The sequence below is a fragment of the Chiloscyllium plagiosum genome, unplaced genomic scaffold (assembly GCF_037043375.1).
Source record: "Chiloscyllium plagiosum isolate Xiang-an unplaced genomic scaffold, Cpla_swu_hap1 HiC_scaffold_23, whole genome shotgun sequence".
In the NCBI taxonomy this organism is placed as follows: domain Eukaryota; kingdom Metazoa; phylum Chordata; class Chondrichthyes; order Orectolobiformes; family Hemiscylliidae; genus Chiloscyllium; species Chiloscyllium plagiosum.
In genome coordinates this window covers 27,162,706-27,184,104 of record NW_028270161.1, presented here as the reverse complement: position 1 = coordinate 27,184,104, position 21,399 = coordinate 27,162,706, and the positions used below count along the sequence as shown (strand labels likewise).

At 37.9% G+C, this 21,399-nt stretch overlaps 1 protein-coding gene across 1 annotated transcript in view; it reads right to left on the bottom strand.

Annotated features, from left to right (window-relative positions):
- The window catches only part of reln (reelin), a 391,311-nt gene that overhangs the window by 141,434 nt on the left and 228,478 nt on the right, over positions 1-21,399 (bottom strand). The window contains exons 21-26 of the mRNA XM_043713852.2: positions 10,565-10,757; positions 6,302-6,414; positions 3,881-4,018; positions 3,216-3,402; positions 2,145-2,350; positions 1,133-1,304 (exon numbers count right to left, since the gene is read on the bottom strand). Coding sequence (XP_043569787.2) covers positions 1,133-1,304; positions 2,145-2,350; positions 3,216-3,402; positions 3,881-4,018; positions 6,302-6,414; positions 10,565-10,757 — 1,009 coding nt within the window. The remainder of the gene's footprint in view (positions 1-1,132; positions 1,305-2,144; positions 2,351-3,215; positions 3,403-3,880; positions 4,019-6,301; positions 6,415-10,564; positions 10,758-21,399) is intronic.

Below are 21,399 nucleotides of genomic sequence, written 5' to 3'. Positions count from 1 at the left end.
CATTTATATTTGCAGAATTATATCTGCAGATAGTGCATTTTTTGAGCAAAATAGAATGTATCTGCAGGCAGTCAATCTATGTAATAACTGCAAATTTTACTTTGGAAATAGAACCAGTTTGACTCAAGATTGGGACACAGACAGACCTCACACCTTTCGGGCATTGTCTGAGCTGAGATGTCACCTTTTGTTACAAAATCTTAAATTATCTTGAGAATGTGAATTAAAAGAAGTTCTGGGATTTACATACTAAAGAACCAAAACCAGCAAATCCATTCTAAAAGATGAAAAACTTAACAATCTAGGTTTGTTCAATGTATCATTATAATACTGTAATCTTTTGCAACAAATTCTGTGTCTTATGGTCCTGCTTCACAATCACCCGATGAAGAAGCAGCACTTCGAAAGCTAATGCTTCCAAATAAACCTGGACTATAACCAGGTGTTGTGTGATTTTTAACTTTGTCCATCACAGTCCAACACTGGCTCCTCCAAATCACAGATTTCCCTGGGCGAGCCAGATTTTGTGTTCAGCTCATATTCTGGGATGTGGAAATTAACATTAATATTACAGTTGTAAAGAGACTTATACATCAAGAATGACTATTAACATTATAATACCAAGTGAAACAGCCTAAATAAATTTTGCATAAAAATACAATCCTTAAATTCCAGAAAATGTAGGGTGTGGGTTGCACAGTTTAAATTGCTATTTGTTGTCGTAATTATGTCAAAACTCATTTGTGTTAAGTATAATCTAGTTGAGTCTAATAGAGTAAATGTCTGAAACACTGTAAGGATGGATTTTCCAACTTATTACATGAACAAATCTTGCATTGTACTTTATGATGTGCTTATGCATTGTTATGAATATCATTGATGAAGGTTAAGGGGAATGTCTGATCTAGCTCAGCAATGTCATCACTAGTGAAATCAAAATTTAATTATCCACAAAAAGCTCAAGCAAGAGGATGAAATAACATTTGATTTTTAACTTGCAAATGCATTGAAATTTATTTTACACTCTTTCTGGCAGGAGATTCAAGAATATTTGTCATAATAGTTTTTGTTTGTTGGTCAACTGAAAATCCTCTGATAATAACCCTACTATAAAGATGATCACAACTGTTACCTGCTGTATAGTTGGTTGAATGACAGGGATAATCTGTTTCTGTCGTTCTGATAAAATAATAATGTCATCGATAGCCCACTGGTCATATCCCTCACCAGAATGAACGGGCTGCCACCAACGAAACCGTGTGCAAGCAGTCTTAGCAGAAGCCGGAAGTTCAAAATAAACAAATCTGTAGAATGAAATATAAATGATCCAAAACAAAATTATTTCGGTTTAATTTTATTATTGATCAGTATCTTTCTTTTCCCATTGCTCAAAAATGAAAAATCTAATATCTGGCCTTCTGGTTGAACTTTATCTTTTCCTTCCTTATGGGTGTAGATGCATGCCTTTACTTAATTCCTTACTCTGATGGAACTGCTGAATCCAGTAATACCCATTGCAAGACAGTATTGGCCCAAACCTCAAATGCTGCAGCAATGTAGCACAGCTGTGTCCACTGCCCGAAATATATTGATCTCTGGACAGCAGTGCTAATACCACATAGCTGAGGACTCTTGTGATGCAGTGGTAAAGTCCCTACCTCTGAGCCAGGAGGCCTGGGATCAAGCTCCATCTGCTCCAGAGGTGTGCAATAATGTTTCTGAACAGGTCAATTAGAAAATATCGAGACCACATGTGGCAAACATAGCTTCAGCTGAAGCAACAGCACTTCATTTTTAATACAAAGCAGAAATGAGAGCTGGCACTGAAAGCAGGACTTTAGCATAAAGTGATGTTGGTCATGTTTCTATGAAAGATCTGAGGAAAGTACTTTTGGAAAGTAACTTGGTGCTGCACGATGCAATAATACCTGGTCTCATAATTTCTGAGATCCTTGGCTCAACATTTCATCACTTAACAGTAACTAAGAGTAGGCATCAAATAGACAGAGTTGAAGAGTATATCATCCATGATCGACCTAAATGCCAGAACAGGTTCAAGGGATTGATATCTTCAGTGTATGCTTCATTGACTAGATAAAATAAGTAAGTCTTGAGAATAGATATGCGTCCTTCCTGAGTCATACCTGGGTTGACTGTAGTCAGAAAAATACATTTCTGAAAGCAGGTGCCAGGTTATACCGCCATTGTTGCTGTATTGTAATAAAACACCCTCCTCTCTGCTGTCTGGTGTGTTACAGGAGCCTGTGTTCCCTCCAATCCGAATGTAGAACTGGATAAAGTCCACCCACTGTGTGTCCAAGTCCCAGCTGACCAGCTGCCTCTTCCCATTCTGCATGAAAAAGTAAAGGTGACACACTGTTAATGTTATAGAATCTGATTATTTTATTTTTGTTTAATATTGTTAGAGCACTCATCCCAATGTACAGAAGAATTGCTGGGAAAATTACTTACAAAACGTAGAGGGTGAAAAAATATCTAAGGTATTTGTTCTGTGCAGAACATGAGAAAGCAAACCTGTAGTCTTGGACTAGATCGCAAAGGAAGGTTTTCTTTCCTTCATCTCCAAGACAAAGAGTATATTTTAGATTAGATTAGATTACTTACAGTGTGGAAACAGGCCCTTCGGCCCAACAAGTCCACACCGACCCGCCTAAGCGCAACCCACCCATTCCCCTACATTTACCCCTTCACCTAACACTACGGGCAATTTAGCATGGCCAATTCACCTAACCTGCACATTTTTGGACTGTGGGAGGAAACTGGAGCACCAGTAGGAAACCCACGCAGACACGGAGAGAATGTGCAAACTCCACACAGTCAGTCGCCTGAGGTGGAAATTGAACCCGGGTCTCGGGCGCTGTTCTGCTTAGCTCCCACACCTAAATCAAATAGTTATCTTTCAGAACCTCAACAGTGGGTGCAGGTCCTGAGTTGACACCCATATTTTACAGGAGGGGCTACCAGAGATGCATATTCTGTGTGATCTTCCATTGCTTTATCCTGGGTCATCAGTCTAACACTCACATCGCCTGATGGGGTCACTGAACTCAAGATGCAAGTTATTACGGGATCTACCATTTGTTTGATTTCATTTAAACATTTCAAAATGGTGTAGAAATTCTCATGTTATGGTAAAACCACTTTCTTTTTGAACAGATACTTGTTGTAGTTGTATTGAATGAAGAGTGAATTACCTCTGAGAAGTAGAGTGATGAACCTGAGGAAATGACTCCACACCCTTCTTCCGGTTTGACGATTTGCCCACCAATAACTACCTGCCAATCATTTTTTATCACAGCCTCATTCTCAAAGTCACACGTCACTGTTGAAGGTAACATGGCCTCTGGCTTACAGGCAGATCCATGATAGCCTGGATCACATCTTTAAGGTAAGAAAACAACAATCTCAGGGACTGAATTGTGACTATGCAGTTACGCATTGTTCAAATTAGTGGCGTTTTAACTTAATTTTCTCTAAAAGGATGATAATACAGAAATTTGATGGAATCTCAACAACATAAATATAAATACTGTCTGATAGTTACACAAGCAAATGAGTGCACAACTAAACCTAACAAAATATGGAATAAGATAAGGTATTTGTGTATAAGTTGCCTTGTCATGGCTTTAGTTTGGTTTCAAGCACTAAAAAGATTCTTCATAAATTCTGAGATCCTTGGTTTAACATTCTATCATTTAAGAGTATCTAGGGGTATGCATCAAGTGGGTAAATGGAGTTGAGGAGTACATCATCCATGATCAAACTAAATAATAGAACAGGTTCAAGGGACTGAATGGTCTATTATACTTTTTATATACAGGCACAATATCAATATTTATACATTATTACATCTACATACTTGCAGAGTCCATTATGACACCAGCCATGTCCATTACACATTTCAGGACATTGTTGACCAATATAAATATCATCTAATGCCCATTCATCTTGAACCATATAGTAACTCTGGCTCCAGCGAAAACGTGTAGCACTTGACCTGAATACATTAAAAAGGAAAATATTACTCAAAATAATTTTATTTATTTATTAATTTTAAGAATAGATGGTGAGTGTGAGAAAATGTAGAGACCACTAGATGTGAGGAACTTGATGGTAATACTAGTCATTGTTACAAAGTAAAAGGGAGATTTTTTGAAATGGGAAGCAATGACATAGCATCACAAGAGTAGGCCTCCAGAATCTCAGGCCAATCCTCTGAAGACATGAATTCAAATAATCATGAAAGGAATTTAAATTAAACTAATAAATCTGGAATTAAAAGTAATCCAATGAAAATAACAAACCCATTATCAATTGCACATAAGGGGAAGAATCGTTATCTGTGTGGCATGAAAGTGACTCCAGAACCACAGGAATGTGGTTGATTGTTAAATGCTCTCTGAAATTCCCTGGCCACTCAGATTGAAAAATAGGAATGAAATTGGATGGACCACCCAACACCAAACTAGGCACCACCACTCCCAAACTGATGGGTCAGTACTCCTTCACGTTAATTACTAAACGGAAGAAGCACGGGCACAGAATTTACATGAAGGGCATTTATCACTCAGTAGCACTACTCCTGACTGAACTGTCTGAGTCCTATAGGACATTGCTGCAGGTGGAAAAGGAAACAAGAGGGAAAAACTGACTTGGCCTCATCCATACTAATCTATCTGTTGCTGATGTATTTGTCTACTAGTATCAGTGGAAGTGACCACAAGATCATGAGACATGAGGAGTTCTGAGGTGAATAACTCACCTCCTGACTCTCCAGCACTTGTCCACCACCTACAAGGCACATGTCAGGAGTGGAAATGGATGAGTGCAGCTCTAACAACAATCAACCATCCCGAGCAAAGCAATTCACTTCACTGGTAACCTATTCATCACCAACAACATTCACTCTCTTCACTATCAATGGATAGCACTTGCGATACAGAAATGGTCACCATCTACAAGGTGCACTACAGCTCCTGTTAAAGTACCTTCCAAACCTGTGATCTCTACCACTTAGAAGGGCAAAAGCAGTACCTGCAAGTTCACACACCACACATCATACTGACTTTGAACAATGTTGCTATGTCTTCACTGTCACAGGAACAAAATCCTGGAACTCCTTTCCATACAGCATTGTGGGTGTATCTAAACCCCATGGACTGCATATGCTTCCAAGTCGAATAAATTTCTCCTGATCATAGTCAAGCCCAAAACTCTGATAAAAGAAGTTAAATCTCAACAAAATAAATCCCAAGGTTAGGAGCATTGGCTGAATGATGTTTTCCTGTATCAATGAATCCTGTTTGTCAAATACTGCATTTAAAACTCACAGATTTATACTACTCGAGTTGAAATGCCACTCAAAATACATTATTTAGCAACTAAATTCATTTTTTGGAAAACTGACTCTTGTCTCCCCACATGATGTGTGCGGCTTCCAAGACTACATTTCTTTTTGGGATCTCTTGTGTCACTTTTAACATTCCTTTGTGGTCTGACTAACTGAATATCTGGATTACTGACTTTAAGGCAGCTTGGATATGTCATACTCATGGGATAATCTCAGACTGGTTTTCAAGGTCAACCACTTAAAAAGTTCAAATGATTATAAGTGGACGTAAGAACATGCTCTTCCCAGTCAAGAGCTGGATAATGTAATAACATTTGATTATTAATATTCAAAACCCTAATGTGATAATTAAACTGTGTTTGTAAAAAGAACTGTCTCTGACAGCTGCCTGCATCTCATCAGTAGGTCTGATATGCAAATATCTACAAATAAAAACAAATTCATTTTCATAAAGCAATAGCTAATGCAATTTGTCTAAGCTGCATTTGATTCATTATCTGATTGGAAGACAAATGGCAGGCTTAGTGCAGCAGTTTTCATTAAATGTCCTGCAACTGCTTTATGAAATTGGTGCTGAGATTAAAAAGTCCCTCCTGACATACATGTACATGTTTAAACACCAGTTTTCTTTGTAGTTGGAATGTTTTCACTGAGATACTGAAGAATTGTGCCTTTCAATCAGTGTTAGACAGAAACTTGTTAATTTTTTATGGCTATTAAAGAGATTAAAAATTCATTTGAGTCAATAACAGCTGTTAAGTAATTAAAATCATGGTCACAGGTTGGGGAGGAGCCAATTATAGTCCATTTACCTGGAGCCTTTCATTTCACATTTGCAGATTTATGTGAAGAGCCAGTTGGTGAAAAGACAATGATTCATTTTGCTTTTGGCCCATTCCCAAGGATTAATGCTTGCAATGATTTCCTTACCATGTTTTCTGTTGTAGGGACACAGTTACTCTTTTCCACTGTGGGAACTCTGAGGAATGATAAACACTGGCAGAGGTGAACTCCTGGCAACTGGGCATGCTGGGAAAACATTCCTGCAGGAAAATATGTCAACCCAGAAAATATCAAAATGAGCAATTTTTAGAATCCACATGCATCTGTTAAAAGGCTGTAAATATATAATTTTGGAATCACCGGATTAATGTTGATTCAAAGTTTGCAAAGTCAAACTGAACATGTAGCTAGAAGAAAGCTGCAGGGCAAAGATTTTGATTCTTGAGGTTTTGGGAACAATTCTGAGAAAGATGATATTTGTATGAGCTTGACAGGCTGCACCACAGTGGGACTGGAACCAGCATCCTCTCAGCGATGTTTGCGAATACAGTGGGCAAAGCTTTAAACTAGAATAGCAGGGGGACAGAAACCTGAGCCAAGAGGCAAAAATGAGGGAAACAAAAATGGAAATGAAAATTAAAGTAGAAAACAAAGGAAACTAGTGCCATATTTGAAATAAATGTGTAAAAATGTCAAAGTCACAAGTTTAAAGATTTTATCTCTGAAGATTAAACATTTGCAATAAGCTATACAAATTAACAGCACAAATACTTCTAAACAGGTACGACATGATTATGATTTTGGAAACATGGCTGCAGGGTGACCAAGACCAAGAACTGAAAATTTAAGGGTATTCAATTTTTAGGAAGGAAAAGCAAAAGAAAAAAAAAACAGGTGTAGATAATGAAAAATGAAATCAGTGCAGAAAGGATGTTAGCATCAGAAATGTAGATATGGATTCACCTGGGGAAGAGATAAGAAACAACAAGGCGCAGAAAACGTTAGTGACAATTGTCTATTGGCCTCCAAACAGTTGTGGTGAGGTAAAGGATGGCAATAAGCTGAAAATCAGAAAAGCATGTCACAAGGGTGTCACAGAAATCATGGGTGACTTTAATCTACATACAGACTGGACAACCACAATTGTACAAGATGATTTTCAAGAACAGTACTTGGAGGAAGCAATTAAGGCACAAGCTGGCCTAGATTTAGTTTTGTGCAATGATAAGGGGTGAATTAATAACCTTGTTGTCAGAGACCTTTTAGGAAAAAGTGACATGATAGAAATCTTCACTGGGATAAAAAGTGAAGTAGTCCAATCCAAAATTATTGCCCCAGATCAAAACAATGGAAAATATTAGGATCTGAGGGGTGAGTTGGCTGTGATAGAGTGGGTAATTTGATGTAATGGCATGACAGTGGATAGGCAATGGTTAATACTTAAGGAACATGATCAGTAAGTTTGCGGATGACACATGATTTATAGAAAAGTGAATAGTGAAGAAGATTATGTAAGATTACAAAGAGATCTTGATCAGTTGGGTCAATAGACTGAAAAATGGCAGATGGAGTTTCATTTGGATAAATGTGAGGTATTGCATTTTGATAAAACAGACATTGACAGAATTTAGCTGAAAATGTGTTGCTGGAAAAGGACAGAATTTATACAATTCAAAATAGAGCTTTGGGAAGAGGGACAGAGTAAGACAGAGAGACCTAGGGGGTTTAGGTATGTTATTCTATGAAGTTTACATCACATATGGACAGGGTGGTTAAGAAGGGATTTAGCATGCTTGCCTTCATTGCTCACATCTTTACGTATAGGAATTAGGACATTATGTTGAGGTTGTACAGGATGTTAGTAAGGCCTCTTCTGAAGTACTGTGTCCAATTTTGGTCTCCCTGTTATATGAAGAATATTATTAAACCATAGAAGGTTCAGAAGACATTTACTAGGATGTTGCTGAGAATGGAGGGTTTGAGTTTTTAGGAGAGGCTAGATAGGCTGGGACTTTTTTCACTGGAGCGTACAAGGTTGATAGTGGTTTATAAAATAATGAGAGGTATAGATAAGGTGCATGGCAGGAGTCTTTTCCCTTGAGTGCAGGATTTCAGGACTAGGGGCGTATTTTTAAAGTGAGAGAAGAAGGATTTATAAAAGACGAGAGGGGCAGTCTTTTTACACATAGAGTTGTTTTCGAGTGGAATGAATCTCCAAAGAAAGTGGTAGATGCAGGTGCAGTTACAACGTTTAAAAGACATTTAGATAAGTACATGAATAAGAAATGTTTGGAGGCCTATGGGCCAAGCGCTGGCAGGTGGTGCTAGTTTAGTTTGAGATTATGGTCAATATAGAATTGGCAGCACAGTGCTCAATAGATAGCACTGCTGCCTCACAGCACCAGGGACCAGCCTCAGGCAACTGTCTGTGTGGAGTTTGCTTGTTCTCCCCATGTCTGCGTGAGTTTCCTCCGGGTGTTCCGGTTTCCTCCCATAATCCAAAGATGTGCAGGTAAGGTGAACTGGCCAAGCTAAATTGCCCATAGTGTTCAGGGATATGTAGGTTAGATGCAGTAGTCAGAGAAAATATTGAGTAATAGTGTAGGGGAATGGGTCTGGGTGGGTTACTCTTTGGAGGGTTGGTGTGGACTTGTTGGGCCAAATGGCTTTTTCCCCCACCATACAGATTCAATGATAGACTGGTTGGAAAAAGGGATCGGTTTCCGTGCTATATGACTTTATAACAAATACATGCATTGCAACAACTATATCTTTGTTTTGGGAAAACAGCACAGCAAGAAAAGTGGCCTAACTATGGCTAACCAAAAAAAAGGAAAGATAGTATTATACCTAAAGAGAAGTGATATAAAGTGCGAGAAAAAGTAGCAACCTTGCAGATTGGAAGCAGTTCAGAATACAGCAAAGATGGACAAAGCACTTGATTATGAGCTGAAGAATAGAGTGAGAATAAATTTGCAAGGAACATAAAAGTACAATGTAAGAGTATTTATAAGTAAGTAAAAAGAAAAGAATCAGTGCTGACAAATGTAGACTCCTTACAATCTGAATTGGGAGAATTGATAATGGAGAATAAGGGAAAGGCAGAGCAACGAAACAACTACTTTAGTTCTGTCTTCACAGAAGACAGTATGTATAACTTGTGCAATTGAAGGAGATTAGTATTAGTAAAACATAAAAAGTGCTGGAAAGATTAAAGGAACTGAAAGCTGATAAATCCCCAGGGCCTAATAACTTTCATCAGACTGATTCCTGGGCTGGCAGGTTTGTCTTACTAGGAGAGATTGGGTCAACTGGAGCAGTAGTCAATGAAGTTTAGAAGAATGAGAGGTGATTTCATTAAAACATATAAAATTTAGATGGGGCTGCACAGGCTGCATGCAGAGATGATATCTCCCCTATTGGGAGTGGGGGATCTACCACAAAAGGCTATGGATTGCAAGTCGCTGAATATATTTAAGAACAAAGTAGATAGATTTCTAGAGGCTAAAAGCATCTAGGGATTTGCGGAGAGAATTTAGGGGTATAGCATTAAGATACAGGATCCCTCATAACCACGCTGAATGGTGGAAAGGGCCTACCCCTGTTCCTATTTTCCATATTTCTAAGTTTTGAAACCACAGAGAAAGTTCTGATATTGACAGGATCAGTGCGTGGAAATTGTAAGATGCTTTCTGGCATTATTAAGTGTTACCTATGACAAGATGTAGCACAAGGTTCAGGATTGAAAAAGCATTGAAATACAATCTAGGGTCTTAACATTCATGACATTGCACAGCAATTTCATTAGCAATCAATAAAAAAAGTGCTCATCTGGCTCCACATATTTCCATTCAATTTATATAAAGTTTGTTCAATAACACAGTTCAGGCAAAATGTACGCCCATTTAACTTTCGCAAAGCTTAACATTGCATCTAATAGTTTCTTTTGAAAAGATTATGATAAAAACTAAAATGAAACTGTACTAATTTTGAACAGTGACAGGAATGATGGTAATTCAAAGTGGGGTAAATTCAGCAATCATAATAGTCTACCACTTTTGATGGAAATACTTCTGGAGCAAGAATTGTAACTGTGCCTGAATTTTCTTCAAAGAAAAGTATGCTAAATTTATCATTTAATTATTTATTTTGGAGAATTTAATATTTTTGACTTTTAATGGATTGAATTGCTTAAATAAATCAAGTGAATCAGTGCATGCTAGAAAGTTATTAGGTGGGAGCATGAGGATCATGATGTGTAATTATATTATAACTATACAGGACAAACTTGTTTGATTGTCTGGTCTTTGTATCATTATTTGTATGTTCCTATAAACTGCAATTTTATGACTATATTATGAGTTACTAAGCAACTCACAAAATTTTAACAAACTTATTTCAAATATTTACCTCCTGCACAAGGTGCCAAGTCAAACCATGGTTGGTGGAGTACTCCAATCTGATTTGGTTGTCCACATGCAGTGTAAACAGCTTCCCACAGCCCATCACAAGGCTAAACTGCAACATATATGAGGCCCCAATTTGCATGGACTGGGTTTCAACATAGCGCATGCTTGAACTGGTTTTAGAATCTCCAGTGAAACTGTGGCAATGAGAAATAAAGAAACATTAAATGGATATAATTGCTGGAATGAAACTAAAGACAGAATTCTCAATAAAGTAATTCAAGAAACTGGATTGTGCAGTTGATTGGTCACTGATCTTTCAGGCTATGGGTTAAAATCTAAACCAGAATGATTGATAACTATTTTCTTTTCCATTTGGTTGGAAGGCATTTTCATGAAATAAATGTTGATCTGTCCAAATCCAGTTCCTGGCAGATATAATCAAAAATGCAAGAAACAGTATTATTTTGGGAATAATTGCAATCTTATTGAGACAGATTACAAGTTGAATATGACAGGAAATAGAAAAGTACTATTCAGTTGCAACAGAATATGTCCTCCAACAATTGGTGCTGAGGTACATTATTGCAACAAACTTTAGTCTCTTTATATCCAGATAATACTTAAAATGTTATGGTGTAATGGTATCATCACTAGACTAATAATAATTTACGGACAGGAGTTCAAACTTCCATCATTGTTAGTTGCTGGAATTTAATATCAACAAATAAACCTGGAATTATAAAGCTAGTCTCAATAATGGTGACATCATGACAACTATCATGAATTGTTGTAAAAAAATCTAGTTCACTAATGTCCTTTGATCTAGATGCTCACTCGCGTATCCTATGGCCTTGCAAGTCATTCTGTTCAAGGGCACTTAGTGTTGGCTAATAAGGGTTCACTGTATTCCATTTCCAGTATCGCTGTTTCTTATTAACAACCCAAAATGTTCACTTGCAAAATAATAGTTACATGAAAGCAACTGAGAACAAATTATCTCCAAGGTTTCAGTTTCTCAGTAGCTCTGCACTAATGACTTGGCATTGGTCACATTTAGTTTGAGGTCTAGGTCATTCATAATGTTTAGCTCAATCGAAGGAAAGTTAATTAATCTAGTCTGTTCCTTTCAAGCCAACGTTCACACTCTGGTCTAAGTAAAATAGACACATCCAATAATCAATTCGTAGGTAACTATGGAGCAAGTATCCTTGGACTAGAAAAGCAATTGTAAATCTTTTGCTTCTGCTCTGGGGAAAAAGCCATCTTAAATCAAAAACAGTGTGACATGAGGGGCTTTCTTTCCTTTCAATGCATTTGATGCTCTAACTTTGAATTGTGATATTTGTAACATAATTTTGTGTCTTTTTGTTCCTCCTTTCCTGAGCTGTCATGTGATAAATGCATTTGACATGAAAATTATTACTGAGTACAAACAAAATAGATATAGTTAATAGAAAAATTGAGGTTTGAGGATTTGCAACTCTTAATAATTCAGGTCTCTGAGGTAACAATATCTCCACTTGCTTGGGGAATCATATTCTATTGGGAAAGGCAATACTTTAGTGGACAAAGTTAAAAATCACACAACACCATGTTATAGTCCAACAGGTTTATTTGGAAGTTCACTTAAGAACAGTTTTTACCACACGGGAATTTTTTTTATAAAGCACAAATAGTTTAGAACAGTTCCTGTTTTTTGGTAGGTAGAACAATAACATTTCCAGAGGCTAACTGCATAGATGCTTTATCTATTCTCCATGATGGGATTTGTCTAAATGGCATGTTTTGGCTGCAACAGAAATATGTAATCACTCTTTGATGTGCAGATTAGCTATGCTGACCAGATATTGGTTCAGAATAATTCCAACATCACAGATTCAATTCTTATTTTATTTGAAGTAGACTTGGGCCTTGCTCCTCATCCAACCTCTAGAGGCACAAGGTAATGGGAAACCACCATTGATTAAAATAAAGCTGCAAAGGAAAATGGTCTAGGATGACATTGAGCCAAGGATCTACCTTCAGGCAGAACACACACAACTTGACATCACTTTTAAAAACAGAAACAACAGGACATGCATGGTCACAGTAACAGACAGCTGAGATTTTCATATTTAACATTAGTGGTTAGTTTAAATGTTGCATGCCCAGTTACCAACAGGGCCGTTTTTATAACCTTTATTTGTAAAGTTCATTTTTGTGAGAACTTTGAGAATGCTAGCCATTTTTCTTCTTTTACACAATAAGAAGCAATGAAATGCAGACGGAGGTAACTCAGGTTATCATTCAGTTCAACAGGATGAATCCTCTTGAGTTTTCTTTGTTTTAGCGGGGATACCATACATTTGTGATGTCCTGAGTCATCACTACTGGCTCTGGTCTGTGTTGCCTTCCCTGTTATAAACAGGATCCCCACATCCTAATCATTGATATTTGTGTTAGTCAGTGCCACCACTGAAGAACTATGGTCTATAGCTTTAAAAAAATCAAAACCCAACAATGCATGTTTTATGAAAAAAGGAAAAATATTACCATTTTAATAAAATCAAATCAATTGTGGGTTTTTCTAATTGATAAAATCTTTAACACCATTCAAATCAGTTACCACCTTTGCCTCATTGCCTATCATAATCCTATATTGCTTTTATGGATTGTCTAATTTGTTTTTTGCAGAATGAGATGATATTATTGATGAAGGCAATTTTTTTTTTGGAAACCGTCCCTAGCATGAAACGCACCTTGACCATGCATGACTCAGGAGAGTTCCAAACCTCAGTTTTTGCTAAAATTGCCCATAATGTAATCTTCGTCCTGCAAGGATAGCAGCAGAATATCCTCATAAAGAATCATTTATTTCCAAAAGTCACATTTTGATTTCCAAATTCAGTGCCATCCAAAGCTGACTCAGACTAGAGAAATGTTAAGACAGAAATTCTACTGACTGTCTTGATCCATTTTTCTGTGCCAGAGATGCCTCTCTATCCAGGAGAAGCTCGTCCAATGTCTACACAAGAAACTTTCCTGGACCTAAAGACAGAAGTACCCACTGCTGCTTCTCTGACTCCAAAAGGAACTTATACCCTTGTTGTGGCGAAGGCAGGTTTGGGTGAAGTACAGTGACAAGGGTCCACTATCCTTTTGCTAACAACTTAGGGCAATGTAGTGAAAGAAAATCAAGCCTCACAATTTGCTTAAGAACATTTGATAAATTAATTTGTTCTTCCATTTTCTGTGGTCAATATTCTCTGGAGGTGGATTCCAACTCAGCAGATAGCTTGTATCACATTGTATCACATCCGCTATTTTCAAACCAATCTATTTAAAATAATATTAAATAATTTCTTAAATTAGTCATAAGCCTAGTTCAATGAAAAGAAATAAATCATTTTAAAACCACTAGTTACAATGCAAGTTAAATTGCAAAGATAAGTTTTGCTTCTGGAAGTATCAGATAACTGTAAACTTGACCTTCTGTGCGCTATCTGCTTGGCAGGAGAGCTTTGCAGTGTAATTACTTTATTATGACTTTGCAGTCTAAAATAAACCCAGCATAATTTAATCATATTTGTTTAAAATTTAAATAATTTATGAGCAATTTAACTGACTCCAAATTTATGGCTTCTTCTTTGGTGAAGGAAAGTGACTGATGGAAACATTACACATGATTAGACACGTTTCACTTGCTGCAGTAAATGAGATAGGGAATAGTCTGCACTGAATGATAAATCATCTAACCCAAGTTCACGCAATGAAGAAAACATTGTCAATCACTCCCCTGTGACCAACACAACATTGCACCTAACTCATTGCTGTGGAGTTGCCAAGAGCACACCAAATGGAAGCCCAGCTGAGATCAGCTAACATTAATTAATTTAACCACTAATCAGTTAGATAGTGTGAATTGGTTTGAAGATTTCCCATGGGATAATAACTGGCAAGGTCTATGAAGGTCATCAGCCAAATTCATTGCATCTCCACCAGTTCCATCACCCTCCCCATTAACCTCTTTGCATACCTGTTTTCCTTGAGGCTATTTCTAAAAGCATAGGCTAAAAAGTTAATGTTGGCATTTCAAAAATTCCTGCTAGCTAGAAAATCTGAAATATTTCCTTACTTTAATTATACAGAATTAATGAAAATCATATTTCTATTTTATTGGACCATTAGCAAGCTGTAATTTGAAAACTAGATATTAAGTGGTATGGAAAGTGTAGTAACAAATAGATTTTATTCAAAATTTGTATAGAATAAAGTAAAAATCTTTGCATGTTGATTTGTTTTAAAGAAATACAATACATTACCATTGTAGAATATCTAATAGTGCATCCAGAAGTTGATTGAGCCTCTGGAGAGAGAAACAAGAGCACACTGATTCCTCAACACCATCCCTGCTCTTGTTCATTTTCCAGTGTCATAGGAATTGAAGGTGGCCAGGCTGCCTACCCACATGTGGCAGGTGACCAAAACAAGTCATTAACAGGCTTCAGTATGCTCTTAAAGGAGACTTGTTGGGATTTTCCAGTAAGCTTCCAGATCTCAACAGGTAGCAGAGTTTTGATACTTGGAGGTGGCCTCTCAGTTGCAGACCAGTAGGTCAGTTCGTCAGGCAGGCCTAGATGTCCTTCCTACCTGCAGAAGTACAGCCGCCACTTCAGTATCCAATGTTTTATTTTTAAAAATGGGAGACAGTGTACCTCCCTGATGAAAGTCCTGTCCCTGCTTTCCTCAACAAATTCCTCTTTATGTCCATTTTATAAGCCCAGATCAATCTGAATAACTCAAGGTGAGGATGATGTGAACAAAATTAGAAATTGTCTGAAACATTAACTCTGCTTTCCTTCCACAGATGCAGACCTGCTGAGTTTTTCGAGCAATTTTTGATTTTATTTTTGATTGCCTGCATCCACAGTTCTTTGGCTTTTTGGTAAGGATGACGTTTTTTTAATACTTCAAAATGTTTTGCTGTATTTAGTTCATCATAAAATCTGCCCTTCAGAGCTGTTGCAGTATTCTCATTCATTGTCTAAAATATCCAATCACAGGTTTAGATGTACTTAAAATATATACAGTAATTGAACCAAATGATAAACACCTTTTTAACATTTTCCAAAATATACCAAATTGGCTGAATTCAGTTTTTGGCATATTCAGTCTGCTTAACGAAATATCAAAGCAACAGGTTTTCCTTGTGATGTTATCCCAACATTTCTTTCAAGCACATGAGGCAACTGCAGCAGAGATTAGAAGTCCATTGACAATTGGGTCTTGGGTCTTATTATTTCCAACAGTGCAGTTGAGTTGTGGATAACATTTTGATGAAGGTTACCTGTTGGGACTATCACCAAATCTGCTGAGCTAGCCCACAAGTAAATTCTTGGAGGGCTGCAGGGCTCACGAGGTTTGGATGGAGCTGAAGAAGCAAGAGTTCATTAAAATAAAAGGAGAAAACTAAAACCTATTTGTTCTTCACTGGTTCCTTTCAAAATGACTGATCAGACCATGACAGGCCTGCAAAAACTGAACACTGATGCTCAGGTTTTGACCAAATTTATCATCAGTTTCCTAAAATGGGCATACAGGTCCCTTGCAAGTGCTAATCAGGAACTGATCACCCTCTGGAGAACTGTATGATACTCTCACTGGAAGCTATTGCTTCCAGGGCAGATTGAGTCTAGGTGATTGTGCCTCAAATTGGGCTTGGATGTACATTTTGCACGCAAGCAAAAATGCACATTGAGAAGCAATTTTGCTCCAAAGTATTCTAAGCACTACTAAATGACTGAATTGTGAATGAGGTAGGGAGAAAGAAGGGAGCAATATGTAAACGAGACACACATTTCCAAAGGGAGAGACAACTCAGCGAAATAAACTGGGAACATCTGGCGAAGCTGGTTGGAATAATGGTCTGTACATTCTGTTATACCAACCTACCTCTTCCTGCTTAAAATGTGTACACCCAAGCTCATGACCTCGAAGGTATGATCAGTCTTATCATGCTCATGCACATGCTTGCCAGAAATAACTTTGAGATTCTTCAACTCCATTTCACACTAGATTATTACAGGAATCAGGAGTGAAATGAGAGACTTTCATTTTGATGGACTCAGTTGGAGTCAATCCCAGAACACGACAATGAAAGGATAGAGCTTCACCTGGGGCGCAATTGGAAACCGTCATAAAAGAACCCAATACACCACAACGACAATATATTAATATATTTAGGTGGATATCTACAAGATGAATTTTCAATCTGTCACACATCTGGAAAACTGACGTATAATTAGTTAACTGATCAACAACACAACTAGTAAAACATAGCCCAATGTAAAATGTCATACATGGAACATTAGAAAACTGTAAGCCCCTTTGTTTCAAGCAGCCAATTAAATAATTCTCAAGTATTAAGCTGAAAGAAAGCTAACCAAACTGTAACAATGGATAAGTACAGCTAAAAATTTATTGGTTTAATGCCCGTTTAATGTAGGTACTTGAGTAGAAAAGATGCAAAATGGGAAATGCACTGTGATATTCAAAAAGATTATAATGAATGGGAAAGATGGGATTTTGTCTGTTTTGCAATCAGTGGTTTGCAAACAGAATAACTCCTTCAACAAAACATAAAATCTTGGCTCAAAAAAAAAACAAAATTCACCTTTTGAAGAATAACACACTAGCTTCCTGCAATTCCTGAAGTGTATCTTTGAGGAGAAGCATTATGCAGCAGCATTCATCAGAAAATGAACTATAGCTTATTCTTCAAGTTGTTTTAAAATAAAATTGATGAAATTCATCATTCTTGACAAGCTGTCTTCCAAACCTTGAACAATTATATAGTTGGCATGGTTCTAAAAGTTAAATTGTCCTCAGGATGTTGAGAATGTTGCAGAGATAGTGCTTAAGATCTACTGACAGGACTACATCACAAACACTGAAGTCTGGGAAACAGCCAACTTCACCAGCATTGACGCCATTCTCCTTCAAAGCTAACTGTGTTGGATAGGTTATGTTGCTCAGAGTGACGATAGTCACCCATCCCAAACTGCACTATGTGGAGAGCTGACCACTATTAAAAGGAACATACAGACCACATGCAAATGTTTCAAGAACTCCCTAAGGAAATTTCTCCCTGTATGTCACATTGATAATCGCCAGTGTGAAAGGCAGCCCATAGATGATGTTGCCTGGAGATTCAACTTCAAGAATACTACAGGCAATTTTGAGACTGGACAAAGAGCCAGCATGAAATAGAAAAGAAGAATGATAGATCCAATTTCTCTGAGCATCAACAACACTTTTACCTGAAGCTGTTGTGTGAGAATTTACCAATCATGGATAGGGCTGATTTGACACCAGTGGGCGCATAACCAGTAGTACAAGCTCCCTAAGATCATCATCCATGTAAAAATTCCAAGAAAAAGACAAATTGACAAGGTGTCTGTGTTGCTGACGTAACTTCAGGACATCTGATCTTGGTTACATTTGAAGATGAGAACAAGAATACTGCCAATAAAGGCATAATGCCGTTACATTACTAAAGTAGTACCTCTAGTATTTTCATTTACATTTTAATACTAGTGCACTATATAGAAAGTAATAGAAAAATAAATGAGGAAGTGACAAATCAACAACAACTAAAGAATGATCTTTTTGCACACTAACTATGATGATGCAATGTATGTTCTAACAATGACCTGAATTTGCCCTGTTTCACAATTGTGGGTTTGATGAATCATGTTGTTGAGGAACTATCCCAAGAATGGCTGGGAAGGTCACTAATTATGCTCAATAATGCCCTAATTAGGGGCACACTTATGGCAGTCAACTCAATAGTTGTGGCAACCTTGTGGCACACAAAAGACCCAAAACTAAAAGTTTCAGACCCTAAAGACAAGGAAATCACAGCCAATTTTTATCCAGTGTAGGGGTTTCCCCCTCAGACCCAAAGGACCTGACAGCCATGATCTTATGTTATTCTTCATTGCTGTACAGCTAGTGAGTGTCTCAATGTTGAGGCACCCATGTGGTTACCAAATAGCTATAGCAGCAGCTGTCACCTCTCCTGATGGGGATGCTGAAGCTCCTACACTGTTGCTCTCTTCTCTGATTGTACTGCCAACATGAAGAGCCCGCCTACCATCCTTTATAGGACAGTGAATGTGGGAGAGGCCAATTAGGAAGCTGTCTCCTGGACAAGTTCTGAACAGCTCCTACTGCTGGTAAGTGCAGGTACAGGACCTTTATTTGGTCTCAGCAGCAGAGTCTCAAAGTCCCTAGGATCAAGGCTATGTGTCACTCAACATTTTGCAATATTTTATAATTATATTAGCAGGTAATTTATACAGGCAGCACTTCAAATTCAGATATGCAACAATCCTGTCTGTTTGCTGCTATTTAAAATAAGCTATACCCCATCAAAGCTACAATTTGGCAACATTTGGCACCTGTATCTTTCAGCACTGATCAAAAATGCTCTGAATCTTGTTGCGTTAAATTTCATTATCAAGGCACAAGGGACCACACTGAAGTTTGAAAGATCTGAAGTCATACTGGACTTGAAATGCTAACTTTTTCCCTCTCCACAGAAATTGCCAAACCTGCTGAGTTTCTCCAGAGGTGTCTCTTTGCTTGAAAGTTTAGGGCATTGTATTAAAAATGGTTTCCCACCATAATTCCATTTTGCAAACTGTAAAATCGCTTCTTTCCTCAGTGAGAACTGTGAGTGCAGGTGACCCATGTGTGGTGTCAACCCTCACTTTTGGAAACCTTGGTTTACTGGGTATGTAGATTAAATATTTCAGCAAGTTAAAGCTGAATGAAGCCACTGGTGTACAATAGAGCAATATGCATTAAATCATTAACTTTAATTAGATTTAATCTAATCTAATCAATAAAACATGCTAAAGTTGTTACCATAATGTCCTTTCTAGCTCTCATGAGACTCATTTCCTCTCTGAATGAAACTCGTTAGGTGCACTGCTAACCTTCCAAAACAGTTTTCAACAATCACTCCTTAGCCCAACATTCAGTAACACTGTCAACTGCTCTCTTCCTCTAGGCAATCATCATCTCATTAATACTGTTATTATCAACTGCCTTCTTAAAAAGCCTACTGTGCAAAATATCTCCCAGTCCTACATAAGGTATTTGAAACTGTCATTGTAACTCAATAATAACAACTTATATTTAAACAGCAATTTTAACCGCCCCCTCCCCATATCATAGGAAATTCATCAATAATGTTTAGCACCCACCCATAGCGGATGATATTCAGAGAGGTGACCAAAAATGATGGGGTCTGGGGTCAACCTCACCAGTATGCAGATCAACAAGCAGTGAGTAAGCAGATAATGAGGAGTGAATGTATTTTATTTCTCTAATACATAACAGATGATATTCAGAGAGGTGATCAAAAGCTTGGTTAAAAAGATGGAATTTAAGCAATATATTAGAGAAATGAAATACGCTCAATCCTCATTATCTGCTGATTCGCTACTTGTTGATCTGCGTACTGGTGAGGTTGACCCTAGAACCCAGACCCCATCATTGTTTTTACCATTGACTTATTCAGTCTGATCGCACAATCCTTTCTGAGAGATAGGACAGATACATTGCACTGGTATCCATGTGGGAAGTCCATAGCCCTATTCCCAATGGATAATGAGGATTAAGTGTAGAGAAGCAGAAAGGATTAGAGAATGATTTCCATGGTTTAGCATGGAGGCAGGTGAAGGCATGGAGACTAATGGTGAAGTTAAAAAAAACCTAGGATACTCAGAAGGCCAGAATTGGATACTGCCAAGATCTCAGAGTTATAGAGCCAGAGAAAGTAACAGAGGTGAGATGGGAAGAGATAACAGAGTATATGTAAATGAGGCTGATAATTTTAAAATTGAGACTTGTGGCCAGGGAGTACAGGGGTGATAGACAAATGATATTTAGTGAGAATAAAATATAAGCAGTGGAGCTAAGTTAGAGCTCATGTTTATTGAGGGTGCATGTCAGGAGGTAGGCCAATAAACATTGGAACACAGTCTCTTCTGATATAATGTGATCATTCCATTCTTGCGCGATCTTGCGTTATAAGAAAATTGCGCAATAGCCACACCATTTAAACTAATGGGGCCAGAATTATGTTATAACCAATACAGGTAAGGAAAGTTTGCATTCTACAAATAATGGTCTAAATTCTTCAATCACATTAAAGCCAATTTGTGTTGAAGGAACACGTGTTATAGCAGAACCAACTGTTGTTGACTCTTGAGGAAACATATAAATGAGTGAGGGTTTCAGCTGAGCTGATGCAGGGGAGTGTTATGGATATTGAACACCAAGACTGACTCTGTCAATCATTCTTCCATTAATATTGCTGTCATCAGGGGCATCCAAGATGGCGGCGACCCAGCAAGTCTGAGTCTATAGTGCTCCTCCCAAGACTTGAGCAAAGTGGGTCATCTGACTTCACCACACTCACCAAATCATTTAAAATAGTTTTTACTTAATGTAATTAGTTGCTTAGTACTGAATTTAAACAATTTAATCTCCAGTAAAAATGACTAAAGGGAAGGGAGCCCACAGTTCTCAGCAGGCAGGAACCCCTCCCCTACCCTCTCCAGCTGTAGCATCCGCAGCCACCCTGGGGAACTTACCTACGAGCCTCGCGGAAATAATCTCTAAACTCGATGCGAATATCGACGCCTTCATCAAAGAGTCCCAGAGCCGATGGGACTCACTCAGCCACGCTACAAAAGCACGAGTGAGACATCAAGGAAATTGAGCGCCGAGTCGGAGGGACGGAGCTAAAGGCCGTGACTTCCGAGACTATAGCAGAATCGGCCG